The 20775-nt window shown below is 35.4% G+C and overlaps 1 protein-coding gene across 12 annotated transcripts in view; it reads left to right on the forward strand.

The window, feature by feature from the left end:
* CCSER2 (coiled-coil serine rich protein 2) overlaps positions 1–20775 on the forward strand; it is a 188225-nt gene that overhangs the window by 106087 nt on the left and 61363 nt on the right. For 10 of the 12 annotated variants that reach the window (XM_009214468.3, XM_009214469.3, XM_017962838.2 and 7 more), the window contains 2 exons: positions 976–1138; positions 13021–13216. In XM_009214468.3, coding sequence (XP_009212732.2) covers positions 976–1138; positions 13021–13216 — 359 coding nt within the window. Of the gene's footprint in view, positions 1–70; positions 296–975; positions 1139–13020; positions 13217–20775 lie in introns of those variants that run through there. The other 2 variants (XM_009214475.3, XM_009214474.2) reach the window with 2 other exon arrangements.

Raw genomic sequence — 20775 nt, forward strand, 5'->3', positions numbered from 1 at the left:
GTAGTTCTCAGACTAGAGAAACTTTTCCTGTTCTGTGGCTTGGGTTAGTGTTTAGCAGTATTTTTAGTAACCGTCCTAAGTCAGTAGCTATGTAAGCACTGAGTGAAGATGGAGTCACAGGGCAAACTGGGCTTGCTTCCCACAGGGAGGGCTGGGAGTTGAGCAGGAAGGAAGGCCTGTTCAGCAGTGCCTTGGGTGCAACTATGTCTGAGTAGGCAGTCGGTAACACAATGTCTCCCTTGTGCAAAGTAACTCTCTTAGTGAGTGCTCAGATATGTGAGGAAAAAGTATTTGGGTAAGTGAAGAAGCTTTGGGTGTTTCAAAGAGATTCTTCTCGTGTTTTTGTGGTATTTGGATTTAAGGGAGTGTACTGTTTGTTGCTGCAAAGTACTGGCTTTGTTTTCAGTGGCATTTTAGACTTTAGAACAAGCTCCTATTGCAGGCAGATTGAAGCGTCTTTCTTTCTGAAAATGTGAGCTTAATTTTAAAAGTGTGATTTGTTTGTGATGAAAAGTTAATTTGTGCTTCTGGAAATCAATGAAAATTAATTGTAGCAGTCATTTATAGGAATGAATTCTCTTAAAAATCTACTGTTTCCTGTCATTTTCATTCTGAAATCAGAGCCAACTTGTGACAGTGATAAAAACCACCTAAAACTGATTATGAGTGTTTAGATGTATAATGTTGATTTCCAGGATAATTTGCCTGTTTTAAAACAGTGTGGCAGTTAATTGTTTACATGACTGTGATATAAAAGTTTTATAATTTACTTCATTTTGAATGATATTAAGTTCAGTTTTCACCAGAAGAACTGGTTATGCTTTTAGAAATCTTGATATTGTGATTAACATAAATGGCTGATATTTTTAGAATATTATTTTTATATTTTCAGCAACATTTAATTATCAAGCTATAAGAGTTAACTTTTATGGAGTATGTACATGTTTATAGTCTTTTTCTTTTGAATCTGTCTAGTGGAGTGTGACAATATGAACCGCTTTGACCGACCAGACAGAAATGTTCGGCAGCCTCAGGAAGGTTTTTGGAAAAGGCCACCCCAGAGGTGGAGTGGACAGGAGCATTACCATCTCAGCCACCCTGACCACTATCATCACCATGGAAAAAGTGACTTGAGCAGGTAAGTACTGTTCTAACTTAGATTTTATTTGCTGTCCTCTGATTTTGAATTATAATTCTCCCTTTTCCACAACCCTCAAAAAACCTGTTTTTGTCTGGTTTGTTTTTAGAGGCACCAAAAAGCACTCAAGTTTTATGTGGTACTAATTGGAATAATATGTCTAATTTGTTCTTTTTGACCCAAATGTTTTTTCATTAGTTTTATCATAAATATAAATACTTTATGTATATCTGCTTTTTGGACTTCAAGTTATGGTATGATTTTCTAGCTCTCATTTGGAAATGATGAAATGTTAATTTTGTTAAATTTATAGTTTTTAAATAATATTTAAAATTAATGCCAAGTGATTGGTCGTCTTTTGCTCATGTAATAAGTTAAAATTTAAAAATTCCACAAGTACCATTAAAATCAGAGGAAGGTACTGTTTAGTGCTGAAGGTACTGTTTAGTCTTTTCTTTTTCAAAGTAGAGGATAGTCTTTAAATTGATCAGATCTTATTTTGTAATGAGGCTCCGTAGTCACTGAAACCTGGGATCAAAACCTGACCTGGCACAGATTAGCTTTGCAACCTTAGATAATTTATTTAAACCATCTCCACTTTACTATCTTTAAAACATAATTAATAATATCTTTCTCTCAGTGTTTGAGAATCAGGGGTAAAAGTGCCTAGAGTAGTGTCTAGTTTACAGTAGGCACTCTATGGAAGTTAGTAGTTTTTCCTTTTCACTTTCTTATCTCATTCCACAGGGATTTCAGGTCATTTTGGAGCACATTTACAATACAAATAGTTCAACTGGTTTAAAGAAATAATGGAAGAAAAACATGGTGTTGTATAGTTCCTAAAGTGAGGGAAAACGTTGATTCTAAGATTCTTTGCAGTGAAAGCAAAGAATAAAATTCGATTTATTACAACATACACAGTATGCATAAGATAAAGGGTGTGTTTTTTTCCTGAATTAGTTTGTCAGAAAAGTTAAGCAACATTTTCAAACAACTGTTCCTTGGATGTCAACAGTTGTAGAAAAAGAGAGGGTCCCCGGTCAAATGAGTATGAGAATGAATAGATTATAAATATTTTTTAAATGGCGGACTCCATTGTGCTTTTATGTATAAATATAGTACTGTGATTTTGCAAAAGGTGGTAAAAGATATAATATGTAGCCATTTTCCAAAACATGTGATCACAAATCCCTTATACTTAGTTTATTTTAAGGGACTATGGTGTGGATCATGCACACAAGTGGTTCTTACTGAGGAGAGAAAAATGTACAGCATTCTTAGGGGTTGCTAATTTGACTGACTTAGCACAGAACTTCCCAACAATTGGGCTGAGGTATACTGGTTTGTTGTGAATGGATATAGATTGATCAGTTCATTGAAACTCTCAATCTTTAGGGTGTTGGTGCTGGGTTTGAGACACCCAGATCCACCTGAGCAAGTTATGGGATGGGTGGTACAGAAAGAAACCTCCTCCAAGACGAGCCTTACCCCAGCATAACTTAAAACTATTAATCTCTCTCTGTGCCTTGATATTAGAAAGGTTTGGGTGTACTAGCCCCAGGGCCTTTTCAATATTGCATGTGCAAACGACCTTTTTCCATTCTAAAACTTCCTGAGTATTGCTTCGCTTTCTTCTGTCCCTTAACCCCCATTATTATTGTCATTAGTTATAGGATCATGCCTTATCCTTTACTCAGGGGTATTGGAAGACTGGTGGTTGAGAACTAATACATCCACTCATGTTCTCATCGTAATACTCCTCTGTCTTTTTACCTGGTCTAATCTTCCTCTTTTCTTTTCCGCCTAGACCTCCTTTTTTTCTACACCTTTTGATATGCTATCTGGAATTCTCTCATATCCTAGCAAACTCACATTCTTCATCTCTTCACCTACATTCTTCTAATCATAACTGAAACCTAGCTCTTTCCCAAATGTACTACTTCCCCAGGAACATTTTTACATCAAAGATTCTTATTTTCCAGTCACCCTCTTCAGTGAAACTCCTCTTCACTGGTTCCTACCTGGAGCTTACAAAAAGGCTTGGCCCTTGGCCCTTGGCCCACTTTCCCTCTTTGTTATAAGCTTTACTGCAGTCCTGAGTGGCTGCAGTGTTCATGTACAAGTCATTTAACCCTCTGTTTGCTTAGTCCTGTAGACAGTGGTCTCCAACCTTTTTGGCACCAAGGACCAGTCTCCTGGAAGACAGATTTTCCACAGGCCACAGGTGGGAGGTTGGGGGATGGTTTTGGAATTGGGATGAAACTCTTCCGCCTCAAATCAGCAGGCATTAGTTAGATTTTCATAAAGCGTGTTCAACCTAGATCCCCTGCATGCGCAGCTCACAAGAGGGTTCGTGCTCCCATGAGAATCTAATGCTGCCACTGATATGACAAGAGGTGGAGCTCTTGTCAGATAAGCAGTAATGCTTGCATGCCTGCCCTCTGCTCACCTCCTGCTGTGTGGCCTAGTTCTTAACAGACTGCAGACTGGTACTGGTCCCTGGCTAGGGGTTTGGGGACCCCAGCTGTGGGATTTTCTGTGAACAAGATACGTTATCTGCAAATAGTTTTTACCTTTTCCTTTCCATTTTGGATGAATTTCTTTTTATCTTTTGCATAATTGCTATGGCTACAACCTCTGTTGAGTAGAAGTGGTGAAAGCCAATAGGTGTGTCTTGTTTCTGATATTAGAGGGAAAATAAATATTTTAAATATTTTACTGTTAATGTGATGTTAGCTGTGGATTTTAAAAGAGACTTTCTATCAGTTTGAAGTTCCCTTCCATTCATGGATAGTTGAGTGTTTTTATTATGAAAGGGTATTGGATTTTGTCAGTTACTTTTTCTGTGTCTATAGAGATAATCTTTTTTTCCCGCTTTCGTTCTACTAATGTGGAGTAATACACTGACTTTTTCAGATATTGAACCAACCTTGCATTTCTTGGCAAAAGTCTACTTGGTCATGGTATATAATTCTTTGGTATGTTGTGTGTTGTGCTGGTATGTTGGTATGTTGTGTGACTCAGTTTGCTAGTATTTTGTTGAAGATTTTTTGTGTGTGTGTGTATATGTATTCTTAAAAAATATTGGTCTGTAGTTTTGTTTTTCTTCTTGAGATATCCTTGTCTTGTTTTGATATCAGGACCACACAGATTGAATTGGGAAGTATTCCTTTCACTTCTACTTTTGGGAAGAGTTTGTGAAGGATTTCTGTGAATTCTTCTTTGAATGTTTTGTAGTATTGACCAGTGAAGTTATTTGGGCCTGGGCTTTTCTTTATGGCATTTTTTTTTGATTGCTAATTTAATTTTTATAGATATTCTGTAGATGTCTTTTTGGTCTTGTTGGTTTATAATGTTGTTTAAATCTTCTACTTTCTCATATATCTCTAATTGTTCTGTCCATTATTGAAAGTGAGTTGTTCAAGTCTCTAACTTCACTGTATCTTGTAGGGAAGGTGTGTTAGCAGTAAATTCTCTGTTTTTGTTTATCTGGGAATATCTTAATTTCTCTTTTATTTTGAAGGATAGTTTTGCCAAATGTAGACTTCTTGGTTGGCAGTGTTCCTTGTAATATTTCAACCCCCATGCTTTCTGATGAGAAATCAGCTGTTAATGTTATTGAGCATGTCTTCCACGTGATGAGTCCCCCCGACCCCCACCGGCTTTTTTTTCTGCATTAAGGATTTTCATTTTTTCTTTGGCTTTCAACAGTTAAATTGTAATATACCCCTCTTTTAGTTTATCATATCTGTAGTTTGTTGAGCCTCCTAGATATGCAGATTAAAGTTTTTCATCAAATTTGGGACATGTTTGGTCATTAGTTACATTCTTTCTGCCCCTCCTCACTTCACTGTGGCCACTTAACTAAGGGAATGTATGAGCATCATTCCTTGCTTGTCACAAAAAATTTGAAAAAATCAATACAAATAATGTGAAAACTACTTAAATCAGATTTCTCCCTGGCCAGAATTTGTTGTTGTTTTTTTGTGGTTGTTTACTGACTTTTCTAGACAGATTCTGTAAAAAGTCTGTATTTTAAAAAAATATTTGAAGTCTTTGCTTGGTTTGATTAGTGGTCAGCTAATGGTTGGAAGGAGATTTCATTGAATGCCTCTTACTAATAAGTCTCCCACCCTCCATCAGGGCGCTCTGTGTGTTTGCTTAGGCACACCTACAACTCCTGTAAGTAGTTTGCAACTTAGGCACACCTGCAGTCCCCGGAAGTAGTTTGCGGCTCTGCCTTGGCCTTCACTTCCTGCTTGTTCAGTTTCAAAGTCAGCCAAAGGTGGAAGATTAGGGAATTCTCTGGTATTTCCTTGGCATGTACATCTACAGCCTATACATGTATATGTTCTTCTGTATTCCCAGGACTATATTGGAGCATTTCAAAGCCTCTTGTGGACGTTTCTTTCCTCAGGTTTTCCTTTTATGATTTTTGGTCAGCTTCTTGTTTGTCCCAATTGATATTGTCATTTCAGGCAGCTGAGATTTTAAGCAGTGCACTAGGGATAAGGGAATTAATGAACAAGCTTTGAATCAGCTCAAACCAACTCCTGAGAATGGGCTTTTTCTAGGGAGCTGCCAGAGAGATCAGATCATAGCAGTTCTTTGGAAGTGGTGCTTTTTGGAGAGTTCTAAACCCATTTTGTCCCCCAATCTCTAGTGATTGCTGGATTTCACAGCTGCCATGCTTGTTGGAATGCTTTTGGTTCTCAAGCTACCGCAAAGGTAGGGAGATGGGTGTGGCTATTGGATAAATTAAAATGCCACAGAGCTTGCTGTTTCTCTGAGATTCAGCAGTTTTTATTGATTAAATGCTCCTTAGTTGTCGTAAGCATTTGGCTGACTTCTAGAGTTCTGAAAAAGTTGATTTTGATAAATTTGCCAGTGTTCTTAGTGCTTTAATGGAGGAATGGAGTTTTAGAAATCTCTGTCATTCTGGCATTGTTTCTCTTCATTTGTCATGCTTTATTTTTCTTTCGTTCTTTTTTTTTAAACTAATAGATTTTATATTTTTAGAGCAGCTTTGGGTTTACAGAAAAATTGAGCAAAAATAGAGTTCTCATATGCTTTCTCACCTTCCGTTAGATACAGTTTCTCCTATGATTAACATCTTGCATGATTGTATTATAATTGATGAGTCGATATTTTATTATTTACTAAAATTCATAGTTTATATTAGGGTTCACTCTGTTTTGTATATTCTATGGGCCTTGACAAATGTATAATGCCATACCATTTCAGTATCATACAGATACTACCCTTCAGATTCTGTGTGCTCCACTTACTCATCCCTCCCTTCTTTTGCTGAACTTCTGGTAAATACTGATCTTTTTGCTGTTTCTACAGTTTTGCCTTTTCCAGAATGTCAGAGAGCTGTAATCAGATAGTAGATAGTCTTTTCAGATTGACTTCTTTCACTTACCAAAATACATGTAAGGTTCCTCTACATATTTTTGTGGCTTGATATCTCATTAAAAAAAAAAACAAAAAACAAAAAAACTGGCTAGGTGCAGTGGCTCATGCCTGCAGTCACATCACTTTGAGAGGCCAAGGCTGGAGGATAGCCTGCGCTCAGGAGTTCAGAAAAAGCCTGGGCACATATTGAGTCCTCGTCTTGACAAAAAAATCAAAAAAATTAGCTGGGTGTGGTGGCATGGGTCTATAGTCCCATGTACTCGGGAGGCTGAGGTGGGGGGATCGCTTGAACCCAGGAGGTTGAGGCTGCAGTGAGCTGAGATCACCTCACTCTCCAGCCTGGACAACAGAGAGAGACTCTGTCTCAAAAAACATTACTGAATAATATTTCATTGTATGGCTGTACTACAGTTTGTTTATTCATTTACTTACTGAAAAACATCTTGGTTGCTTCTAAGTTTTAACAATTACTAATACAACTGCTATAAACATTTATATACAGATTTTTGCATGGGCGTACATTTTTCACCTCATTTTGGTAAATATCAAGGAGCACTATTGCTGGATCATATGGGAAGCATATGTTTAATTTGGTAAGAAACTGCCAAACTGTCTTCCAAAGTTGCTTTACCCTTTTGCGTTTCCACCAGCAATGAATGAGAGCTTCTGTTGCTGCTCCATATCCTTATCAGCATTTGGTTCTGTGTTTTGAACATTAACTATTAGGTATGTAGTGGTATTTCAGTGTTGTTTTAATTTGCAGTTCCCTAATGATAAATGATACTGAACATTTTCTGACATGCTTATTTGCCATCTGTGTATCGTCTTTGGTGATGTGTCTGTTCAGATCTTTGCTCATTTTTATTTTTTTATAATTTCAACTTTGACTTTAGATTCAGTTGCTATATGTGCAAGTTTGTGTCACATATACATGGATATATTGTGTGGTACTGAGATTTGGGATACAGATGATCCCGTCACCCAGGTAGTGAGCATAGTACCCAACAATTTTTCAGCCCTTGCTCCTCTTTCCCTCCCCTGTCTAGTAGTCCCCAGTGTCTATGTTACCATTGTTAGGTCTATGAGTACAATGTTTAGCTCCCATTTATAAGTGGGAACTTGTGGTATTTGGTTTTCTCGTCCAGCATTAATTCGCTTAGAATAATGGCCTCTAGCTATTTGCCCATTTTAAAATTGGGTTATTTATTCTCTTGTTGAGTTTTAAGAGTTCTTTGTGTATTTTGGATACCAATCCTTTATCAGATACATGTTTTGCAAATGATTTCTTCCAGTCTGTGACTTATTCTCTTGATAGTACTTTTTGCAGGACAGATTTTCAAAAAGTTTTAACATTTCCAACATCCGTATTTTCTTTCTTGGGTTATACTTTTCATATTATATCCAAAAGACTCATTGCCAAATCCAAGGTCACCTAGATTTTCTCCCTTTTCATATTATAGGAATTTTATAGTTTTGCATTTTGCATTTAGGTCTTTGATCCATTTTGACTTAATTTTTGTGAAAGATTTAATGTCATTCTTTTTGTTTGTGGATGTCCAGTTGTTCTAGTCTCATTTGTTGAAAAGACTATCTTTTATACTCTGTTTTGAACTGTCTTTGCTCCTTTGTCAAAGATCAATTGACTATATGTATGTGGGCCTATTTCTGAACTGTCTGTTGTATTCAGTTGATACGTCAGTTCTTTTGCCAATACCACACATGCCATTTTGATGACTGTAGCTTTGTATAGTAAGCCTTGAAGTTGAGTAGTGTTAGTCCTTCGACTTTCTTCTTCTTCAATATTGTTTTGGATGTTTTGGGTCTTTTGCCTGTTCTAATAAAAAATTTAGAATCACCTTGCCAATATCCTTAAAATAACTTGCTGAAATTTTGATTGGGATTGTGTTATAATATTACCACAAACATAAAAATCTGTACATTTAACTTTTAGTATAAAGTTTTTATTAATGGTCACGAAACACTAATGATTTTATGAAAACAAAACTGTGACTCAGGTTACATAAGAAATGAAGAAGAAAAGTCTCCCCACCCCACACACGTACACACACACACAGATACAAACATCTGCACTTGCTAGTCTCACCTATGAATCATGAACTTTTAGATTAGCACAAAATCACACATCTTAGTAATCAAGAAGTTCTGTTGGGAGTGGGAAGAATACAGTTATTTGTAAGTATATGAGTGTAGCCATAGAATTTAGAGAAATTCCTTTAAAACTGCAGTAAATAATTATGCAACAATGATTTTTATGCTTGTGGGTTTAATATCAGGTTCTGGAACTGTATGTGAATTCAGTTTAAGTGGGTAAAGAAGGTTATCTCTTCACGATTCTTTTCTCTAGTTTACACCTTTTTTTATATATATCTTATTGATTTTATTGGCAACACTTAAAGAACAAGGTTAAATAATATCGGAGACAGTGAACTTTCATTTCTCATGCCTTTGAAACCACTAGACTCATTTTTGCCTTCGCCCATATCTCTAATGGTTCATGTCTTCATATTTACCTGCCTGTCTGGCCTCTGATTGGCCACATAAGATCTCACTTCATTAACACATGGCTACTAGCATTCTAGTGTGTTCATGCCACAGCAGCTTTGCACTCTTTGTGTTGCTTTCACTACCAGAGTTTTCTGTTAGAAATTCATGAATGTTAAAATTTATACAGAAGTACAAATTTATAAACTTAATGTGGGGAATTATGGCCAGTAATTCCCCCTTCATCTCTTATTTTTTCTCACCCTTCTTACACATTTGCCCCTGGATTTGTGTCTTTAGTCTTAGAAAGTGATTTTACCTCCCATTCTAAGATTTATTTTTTTATGTGGAAACTGCATCATCTTCTCAGTATCTGAAATCTCAAATTCTGAGATTAAAATCTTCATTATCTTTCTGTCCTGTGTTCCCGCTCCCTCCTATCTTCATAGTCTCCTTTTATTTTCTGAAAATAATCCCTGTTATATATTTGTTTTCTGTTCCATCTTTGCCTCTTTCTGTCTCTAAGATTTCTCTGTTATATTCATTTTTTCCCCAGAAAACTTCATTTGTTTCTCCCAGTAGGATTTTATGTCACTTTTAACTTATTGTCAGATGGTTTAGCAACAAATACATAGATGCAAAGCAAATGTGTCAGTATTTTAACAGTTACTAAATATAGGTGAAGGGTATATTGTTGTTCATTGTAGTATTCTTTTGATACTTCTATTTGAAGAAATGTCTCAAGATAAAGAGGTTGGAAACTATTAATAATAATATGATAGTAAGTCATTTTTATTAATATTTACTATATATTATGTATTAGTCCAAGCACATATATTAACATATATTACCTCATTTAAGTCTTATACTAACCTAAGGAGACAAGTATTGTTATTATGCCCATTTTATAGTTTAGGAAATGAAGCATAGAGGGATTTGGTAACTTGCCCTGTGTGTTGTGTAGCTGGTAAGTAGCAGCTGAATTTGGACTCAAATGATCTATGCAGATAATATTAAAATGAATAAGATATGGCTCTGTTTTCAAAGGACTTACAATCCAATTGGAGTTGAAAAGTGTATAGGTTTCTTTAGTTGATGCTGTGAAACAAATTAAGGATCATAAAATGATAGTTTTATCTAGTTGAGGGGATCAGGAAGGGCTTCTGAAGAAAGTAGCATTTCAGTACTAGGAAAAAATAACAGGATTAATTTTGAATCTTATGGGGGAGGTGTTTGAAATGGAACCTGAGGCATATAAACTTTGTTCAATGAGCAGTAGAGAACATTGAGAGTTAAAGAAACTATGGCCCAAAGATAATAAATATTTTCAGTAGCTAATTACTGTCAGATATGATTCAAACTGAAATCTGAGGTGAGAGCTGGCTATTGTGGCTTTTCTAGATGTCAGTTCTTGGTGTCAATGAACAAGACTACTTTACTCTTCCTTAAAACATTTTAAATTTTTTAATTCCATGCATTTGGATCACATTTATGTCAATGTATGTCCATATTCCATACCTGATTCTCATGGTGTAGCCTGCAGACCAGTCTCCTTCAGTATATTCCCTTTCTAATCTCTCTCTCTCACTTGGCAAAATAAGAAGTACCTTTTAATTTTATTATTAACTATTCAGATTATAATTCTAAAGCAGTGCTTTTGTCATGTGACAGCTACAGAATTTTAGAATCTTGGAGATATAAGCTTTAAAAAAATTCTAGTGGTTAAAATACGTGGTTCTTACGCATTCAGTGCAAAAATACAAAAACAAACAAACAAAAAAACTAAAAAACCAAAAACTCAGATGCAAAGGAAAAGAGTACACAGTTCATTCCATCATGGAGTTTATAATTTGGGCTGAATTGCAAACAAAGTATATTGTAATAAATACTATAATGGGACACAGTACAGGTCTCTATAAAACCACCTATGGAAGTACCAAGTCCTGCCTTAGGGGATTTAAGGAAATGTTCTCTGAAGTAGTGTCAGCTAATTTAAGATGAAGAGGAATTATCTAGATCAAGTGCGCACAGTGGAGGGCAGAATGGAGAGACTGGCAAAGACTGCTCAGAGGCTGTGGGTTTGGAGGTGAGATTGTAGCATGCTTTGGGAATCTCAGGTAATTAGGTAGGAATTAAGAAGTCACTCTGAGAGAGGCAGGTGTGGTGAGGGAAGAAGCTGAAGAATAAATAGGATCCAGGCTGTCTGTGGCATCATAAGATCAACAGTTTGAAAATTTCTAAAAATCTTTTTCTTGGGTTAAAAGAAAGTCGGGCCTGAAGTACTTAATGAGAAGTAGTTTCAGAGAAAAATAATCTGGTAAAACTCTACCTCATACTGAATATTTGAGAATTCAGAGATTTGGCAATATTTGTTAAAAGCTAGAAAATTTGGTAGAAACTATATTTCTATGTTTCCAATATGGTTGAAATTTAATGCATTGGAATTTTTGCACATTTAATGCATTATGAATTTAACTTTAATCTTCATTTTAAAATAGCCATTATATTGGAGATAATATTTTTTCAGTGTCTTATATATTGAAATTTTGCTAGAAGTTCAAGACCAGCCTGAGCAACCCCTGTCTCTACTTACTCTGTGTGTGTGTGTGTGTGTGTGTGTATATTTGCGATACAGCAAGTGTGATTTCACATATATTAGAAGTTCTTGGCTGGGCATAGTGGCTCACGCCTGTAATCCCAGCACTTTGGCAGGCCAAAGCAGGTGGATCACCTGAGATCAGGAGTTCAAGACCAGCCTGGTCAACATGATGAAACCCCGTCTCTACAAAAATACAAAAATTAGCCAGGCATGATGGCAGGTGCCTTTAATCCCAGCTACTTGAGAGGTTGAGGCAGGAGAATTGCTTGAACGCTGGAGACAGAGGTTACAATGAGCCAAGATCGTACCATTTCACTCCAGCCTGGGTGACTGAGCGAGACTCCATCTCAAAAAAAAAAAAAAAAGGTTCTTGTCACAATTTAAGAACCAACTGGAATTAAAGTAGCCATTTTATATTGCTGTAACTATGACTTCTGGTTAAAATACTTTGGTTAAAATATTTTGCTTTTTACTCCCATGAAACACATTACTTTTTTTTCCTTATTTGGCATGTATGTTATTGTATGAAACTGAAGGGAAATGTAAAAAATTTTAGAGTAGATTTTTTTTTTTTTTTTTTTTTTTGAGACAGAGTCTAGCTCTGTTGCCCAGGCTGGAGTGTAGTGGTGCGATCTCGGCTCACTGCAACCTGCACCTCCTGGGTTCAAGGCATTCTCCTGCATTAGCCTCCCAAGTAACTAGGATTACAGGCGCGTGCCACCACGCTTGGCTAATTTTTTGTATTTTTAGTAGGGACGAGGTTTTACTGAGAGTAGATTTTTTTAATGCACTGTAAGATTAGGAAATACGCTGTATATATAAAACTTTTACAAAAGCTTAAATAACCTTTATTGGAAAACATGCTTTATTAGTAATATAAAAACAAAAAATTCGTCTTAACTGCCTGTTGGGACTTTCAAGAAATGGGAGTCCAAGGATGTATACAAATTGAGAGTTAATGTTGGTAGCATTGTTATGGGGCTAAAAAAGGTGTGCAATTTAAGAGATTAAACAAAGTTAAAAACTGATGAACAACAGTCATTGCAGAAAAGGAAGAATAAGTTTAATTTTTTCAGATAAAGTCTTTCCAGAGGATTTTGTTTCTATCCCAGTTCCTAAAGAAGGTTTATTCTTCCAGTATGTAAAATACACACAGGATGGGGGATACAGAAGATAATTGTTTTAATAAACTAGAGCTGATTGCACCTTTTGTGGAAACATATCAGTGACTGAGGTGAGTGCAAGTCAGAGGCTTGGTGATAATGATAAGTGATTTGTAATAATCACTGCAATAATTTCATTATCCTTATTTCTTTCTGAGATTGTATTGTGTATCTTTTCCCTCCACCTTCTTCCCTTCCAGAGGCTCTCCCTATAGAGAATCTCCTTTGGGTCATTTTGAAAGCTATGGAGGAATGCCCTTTTTCCAGGCTCAGAAGATGTTTGTTGATGTACCAGAAAATACAGTGATACTGGATGAGATGACCCTTCGGCACATGGTTCAGGATTGCACTGCTGTAAAAACTCAGTTACTCAAACTGAAACGTCTCCTGCATCAGGTGAGTACATAATGAACATTTCCAGCTCTGATATTTTGAATTGCAAAATGGATTGACTTTAGTTTTTTTTTTTTTTTTTTTACTTGGGTTCCTAATGTTTTTTTAGGTTTCTGTAGAATAATATTTGTAAATAGTATATAATAGAAAGTTTTGTGGAAAAAAACCTGTGGGATATTACATGAGGGTCTCATTACACAGTCCCTGGTATTCACGAGTTGTATGATATTTGGTAAGGCAATCTCTACTTCTGTTTCTTTATTTTCATAATAACTACATTGTAAGATTGTTGAGAGAATTAGAAATAGTAGTTGTAAATTGGCTAATCCAATGCCTGAAACAGAGTAGTTATTCAGTATTCAGGGGCTGCTACTATGATTTGAACTAAGTGACAAACAAGAAACAATAATTTTTGCTTTACATAATGGTAGTCATATAATTCAGTTTTTGTTGGGATCTTCACGTTTAATTTTTTTTTTTTTTTTTCTGAGGAAATCTAGACTCATAGCAGTGCTGTCACTTGGTCACTTGTCCAAAGTTCACTTGTCCAAAGTCACAGGATAACGATGTCGGATCCTGGCATCTGATTCAGTAGCATTTAGTTTGTTTAAGCATTTAGCACTTACAGACAAGGTCAGATGCAAAGCAGAAAATCAAGGAATAAAATACTAATTTTAAGTCATAGATACCTTTCATTTGGTTTTAAATCTGTATTAGTACTTTGTACAATAGCCAACTTTAGCTTAAAACTACAGTTAAGAAAGAACAGCCTGACTTCTCTCTGCTGCTCAGTTTGCTTTCTGTCTTAGAATTCCTGGTGGCCATCAAAACAAAACATGCGGTATGTGGACATGAAAGGCTAGTTGAAGTGAAATTTGGCTCCTGTGTTAGAAATGATGGTTAATGTAAATATTCTATTAAAGTCAGGTAAATTGTTTTCTGTTACTCAGGGATTTTCTGTACTACTCCTCTCCATTCTTGTGGATATTTGACTACTGTTTTGAAAAGAAACTTTTCTGTACTAAAGAACAAAAGAGTAGAGAATCCTTTTTGGATATAGAATTGTTCAACTTCTCTTGAGGCAGAAATAAATTATATGATTGAATTATCCAGACATTGAGCTCACAGCCTAGTTTAACTGTAACTAGAAAATAGACATTGGTATATAGTGTTTTTCTGCTGGCTGGTCTGGGGAGATGATTTTTTGGTTAGGAGTTTTAGTGTCTAAGGGGAGAGGTGGTAGGGAATGGTGGGAAATAGGTAAAATATGTCAAATATCCACTGTGAGCCAGTCATTGTACTAGCTATACCACGTACCATCTTTTGTGTTTGGGTGTTTTGTCCTGAATCATGAAGCATGACTAAATATCAGCTAATAAGACCAGGCCACCTCTAATAATGAAAGAAGTAGCATAATTCAAGTAGTAGTAGGTGAATTTGTAACCAATGATTGGTACTATAAAAATAAAAAAGTGTTTTTTGAGGTTCTTTGTGTAAAGTTGTAAATGGTTCTTTTCTGTCATTATGGCCTCTGAAATCTTAGGTACTACACACGGATAAAATTGACCCTATTTTTTGTTATGTGATGACAACAAAATTATGAGAAGAAAATTGTAAAATCTTTTTAGGTCATCTTTAAAGTTTCCCAAATGCTAATAGAAGTTTAAAGATGACTGAGTTCAAAATTTCGTGTCATTGCCTCTTTAAATTTGTTTCTAATGTGACTGAATTTAAAAAATCAATGTGATACGTATATATACTTTTCAAAAAAAAATTCATACACTATTCAAAGGCTTAATGAAAAAACAGTATGTGTGGCCCCCTCCCCACCTCAGTCAACCTGTTCTCATCTGAACAGGTTACTGTCCAAAGCTTCTCTAGAGCTGTCATGCAGGGACTTACTTTTTCCATAATCTGGGACTGGATCCATTCTTTCTATAGCCATGTCTTCTTTCTTCCTAGTTTATTCTCTCACTTTGCTGGAATATATCTTTAATTTACTTCCTAAGAGAGGATTAATGAATGGCATACTGTTTTGGTTACTTCATTACTGAAAATCTCTTTATTCTGGTCTCACATATGATTGATATTAATAAGTTTCATTGGTGTGAAATAGTTTTGTTGCAATAGAAGAGAGTTTTCCCTTAGAAATTTGAGGGGATTGCTTTTCTAGGATCTTATTTAGCCATTGAATGGTCTACTACATTCTGATCCGTTGTACGTTGTGTTTTGCTTGTTTTTATCTCTGGGATACTTTTAATCTTTTATTTCTAGCATTCTGCAGTTTCACAGTGATGTCCTTAGATTTGAGTTTTGTTGTAGTTGGTTGGTTATTTTCCACTTAATGTTTTGGCAGTTATTAGGCTCTTTGGAGATTAATGTAGTGTGAAATTTTCTTGTTATTTTTATGATTATTCTCTTTATTTTCTCTGTTATCTTTCTGGAATCTTTAGTAATCAGAAACTAGAATTTCTGAATTGAATCTCCTCACCTTTTTATTTTTTCTTATACATTTTTCTTTTTCTTTGGGTTTGGTTATGTTTCCTGGTGTATTTTCTCGACTTGATATTCCAGCTCTCTATTTTATTTAACTGTTTATCTTGGCAATCATATTTTCAATTTCCAAGAACTTTTGTATATGCTGTTCCTTATTCATATCATTCAACTGTTTTTTCAGGAACTATGGTAAGTAGAGAGTTTCTGTTTGTTCTGTTTCATTTTGTTGAGAATTCTTTGATTCCCTGTATTCTTTCTCTTTTTAAATGGTCATTTTGTTCTTTATGCTTATTTTGATTTCTCTTTCTTTTGGAATATTTCTTCAAATTTATAATGATTCTTTGTTGTTTATTCAGGACTTTGTACATGGGCCAGGCTTGTCAACTGGCTGGTTTTACTTTATGCATTCTATGGATATCAGTGGACCCTCAGCATCTACTGAGTGAAGGGTTTTTCCTTCTGAGGTGGTTGTAATTTATCCAAAGAAGAAACCTGATTTTATGTTGGGAATAAAGTAGAATACTGGGAAAATGTTCGTTTCTTACACAGACTTTAAATTCATTCCCACATTTTTAACCGTAAGGGGTCATAAATGTATGTTTTTCTCTATCTGGCAAAATGGGTGATAAAAGAATGAGAAGAAGATAAATTCAGAAGGTTGGACATTCAGTAGGAAAAGCAGTGAGATCTCTTTGGCTTCTCATTGTCCTAAAAAGATGGTGGGGGAAGGTGATGGTGCTACATTAAAAGAAATGTAAAGAACAAGTAGATACAGTGTGAAATTGTGAATTGTATATTGATTTGGACAGATCAGCTGTAAAGGACTTTTTGGATTAGTTGGGAAAATTTGAATATGGTCTGTATATTAGATGAGATGGAAATTTACTAAAATAGAAAGGGGAGATTGTTGACTGAAAAAAGTAGGTTATAAGGCTATATGTACGTTATGATCATTTATCTATCTATATTTACATCTGTATGTTTCTCCAGAGGGGTATGCTCTAAGGTGTTACTAGTGATGATTCCTGGATGGTGAGAATGTAATTTCTTTTTTGTGTGTTTTTAAAAAATCTGTGTTTTCTCATTTCTAATTCTCCACACATTATTGTTTCTGGGGGGAAAAAAAGGGTTTTTTAAAAGGTATGTGTCTTACCAGTGATCAGTTAATTAACTGAATATGTTAAAAATATAGGATGCTCATGCTACCTGACTCCAAACTATACTACAAGGCTACAGTAACCAAAACAGCGTGGTACTGGTACCAAAACAGATATATAAACAAATGGAACAGAACAGAAATAATGCCACACATTTACATTTACACGTATTTACAACCATCTGACCTTTGACAAACCTAACAAAAACAAGAAATGAGGAAAGAATTCCCTATTTAATAAATGGAGTTGGGAAAACTGGCTAGCCATAGGCAGAAAACTGAAACGGGACCCCTTCCTTACACCTTACACAAAAATTAACTCAAGATGGATTAAAGACTTAATTATAAGACCTAAAACCATAAAACTCTAGAAGAAAACCTAGGAAATACCATTCAGGACATAGATGTGGGCAAAGACTTCATGACTCAAACACCAAAAGCGATGGCAGCAAAAGCCAAAATTGACAAATGGGATCCAATTAAAGAGCTTCTGCACAGCAAGAGAAACTACCATCAGAGTGAACAGGCAACCTACAGAAGGGGAGAAAATTTTTGCAATCTATCCATCTGACAAAGGTCTAATATCCAGAATCTACAAGGAATTTAAACAGATTTACAATAAAAAAAAATCAAAAAGTGTGCAAAGGATATGAACAGACACTTCTCAAAAGAAGACAATTATGCAGCCAAAAAACATTTGAAAAAAACTTCATCATCACTGGTCATTAGAGAAATGCAAATTAAAACCACAATGAGATACCATCTCATGGCAGTTAAAATGGCGATCATTAAAAAGTCAGGAAACAACAGACGCTGGAGAGGATGTGGAGAAATAGGAACACTTTTACACTGTTTGTGGGAGTGTAAATTAGTTCAACCATTGTGGAAGACAGTGTGACGATTCCTCAAGGATCTAGAACCAGAAATACCATTTGACCCAGCAATCCCATTACTGGTTATATACTCAAAGGATTATTAATCATTTTGCTATAGAGACACATGCACACATGTTTATTGCAGCACTGTTCACAATAGCAAAGACTTGGAACCAACCCAAATGCCCATCAATGATAGACTGGATGAAGAAAATGTGGCATATATACACCATGGAATGCTATGCAGCCACAGAAAAGGATGAGTTCATGTCCTTTGCAGGGACATGGATGAAGCTGGAAACCATCATTCTTAGCAAGCTGATACAGGAACAGAAAACCAAACACTGCATGTTCTTACTCATAAGTGGGAGTTGAAAAATGAGAACACATGGACACAGGGAGGGGAACATCACACAGCAGGGCCTGTCAGTGGTGGGGTGGGTAGGGGAGGATAGCGTTAGGAGAAATACCTAACATAGACAACAGGTCGATAGGTGTAGCAAACCACTATGGCACGTGTATACCAATGTAACAAACCTGCACGTTCTGCACATGTATCCCAGAAGTTAAAGTATAATAATAATAATAATAATAATAATAGTAATGTAGGATGCTAGAGAAGAGGCAGAAGAAATAGATTTAGAGCAGGTTGTCAAGGACCTTGTGTGCCATAAAGGTAGCTGGGGCATTGTTCTGTTGGTAGTAGTAAGCCAGACAAGTGACTTGGCCAAATTGTTATTTTTTAAAAAAATTACTGTAAGGGATTTGTAGAAAGTGAATAGCAGAGGGAGTGACTTAAGTCATAATATTTAGGAGGCTGTTGCACACAACCAGATTTTAGGCTAAAGTCATTAAATTTATTTGGACATTCTTCTAGGTTCTCCGATATACATTATCTCTAGTCTGAAAAGTAGGTGAGATTGGCTTCACCCTCATAATTGAAAGGGGTGAGGCTCAGAAAACTAATCAGTAATAAAACCAGGATTTTTTTTACCCTGATCTATATGACTCCAAGGCCTGTTGCACATAGTCGTGTTCTAGAAGATACCTTGTGGGACAGCAGGGAGAAGAGAGTGTGAAGGTAACCTACAACACTAATTCTACCATCATTCTGTGTCGCCTTAGCCAAACCCAAGCAAAGGAACCTTTGTTTTATTAAATAGTACTGTTTAAGAGTTCACTTGAAAAAAGTTCTCACTGCACACAAAATTTTAAAAATTGTAAACCATTATATTTGGCCTTTGATCTATTTTTTATTTGTTACTTTTTTTTTTTACTTGTTACTCAAATTAAGGTTACTTTATAGTTTAAACATCTCTTTTGTGTACCTCATACTACTCATCACAACATCATTATGGGATAAGAAGGACAATAGTAGTAATTCCATTTTAGTGGTCAGAAAACTGAGACCGAAATTTGACTGTGTTTTGCAAGGTCACCCAGTTGCGTATTAATGTAGAATGCATTTTAAACTCAGGGCTTTTGAATTATTTTAGCTTAATACCTCTGTATAGTTTATTGCCTGATTTAGAAGTTTTGAATAAGAATTTTGATCCTGACATGAAGAATGTGGGGACATGATGAAAAGATAAATTTTTGTGATATCTTGTCTCTTTAAGTCTCTATACCCTGTTTCAAAAACTTCTTATCCAAGCATAATATACATACAGAAAAGGGTATAATTAATAAGTATTTATCTTAATAAATTTTCAGAAACTGAAAATACCTGTGTAGCCAGCATCTAGCAAGAAATGAAACATTACCAGAACAGAAGCCTCTGCCCATTCTCATGGTGGCCAATGGATTTCTGAAAATATAGATGAATTTGTCTGTATTTGAACTTTGAAATGAAATGAAATAATATAGGATATACTTGTTTTACATCTGGCTTCTTTCGCTTAAGATTATATTCATGAGTCATCCATTTTCTGCATCATTCTCATTGCTATAGAGTATTCCATGGTGTTAATATAGCAGTTTATTTCATTTGTTTTATAATAGATATTTGGACAGGTTTCATTTTTTGTTGTTTATTATGAACAGTGTTGGTGCTGTATTCTCGTATGTGTCTTTTGGTGAACATATGTATGCATTTTTATTGTATTTATAATACATTATATTATATACAATATTAAATACAATATAATGTATTTTATTGTATTTCTATTTTATTGTATTTATTGTATATATAAGTGGGATTGCTGGGTTAGTTATAAGTTAGGTAAATATTCAGCTTTAGTAGATACTACAAAGATTTTCTGAAGTAGTTATACCCACCCACTCTTTCCCCATCTCATTTCTTTTCATTATTTTTTGTTTGCTCTTATCACATTCCGTATCTGTTTTGACCTTGCAATAAGAAATGAAGAATTTAAGATGGAGTAATGGAAAGGCATGCTGATACTTCTTCCTAACATTTTATTTACATTGCAAAATATTTGATTCCTATGATTTATGTTATGTCTACTTCAGGATGCTTGTTTGGGGGATAAAAATAAAGGAGTATATAATAGTGTTTTATGAACTGTCACATATGATATATAAATGTTTAGTTTCATTATTCTCTCCCCTCCAACGTTGAGAATAAAACCAATAATTTTTCCCTTACATAATTCTCTGGTTCACTGTGTGTGGGGGCAGTGCGGGTAGTGGCAGTGGTAGGTGATGGAATATTAGAAGTGGCATCATCCTAAGTGGGGTTTACCAAGAGCTAAGAGGCGACTGAATGATTGCCACGTGGTAACAAAGAACCAAAGAAGAGCCAGAGCATGCATGTTTCCCTATTCCCATATTTTTCTCATCACTCCAAGAAAAAAGGAGTTTATGAAATATTCATAATAAGAATATATGCAACATAAGGGTTCAGTTTAACTTAGAATGTGAAGGAGCTAGTACTCTTGACCACCCAGATTAAGAAATAAGACATTAATAAGCTTCCTGTGTGCTCTTTCCTGATTGCAGTACCTTTCCTTTCCAGAACCTAGAGTTTTCCCTCTCATTTTTACCATCTGTGTTTGTATTTCCATGAATATAAG

This window comes from Papio anubis, chromosome 11 (genome assembly GCF_008728515.1).
Source record: "Papio anubis isolate 15944 chromosome 11, Panubis1.0, whole genome shotgun sequence".
Lineage (NCBI taxonomy): Eukaryota > Metazoa > Chordata > Mammalia > Primates > Cercopithecidae > Papio > Papio anubis.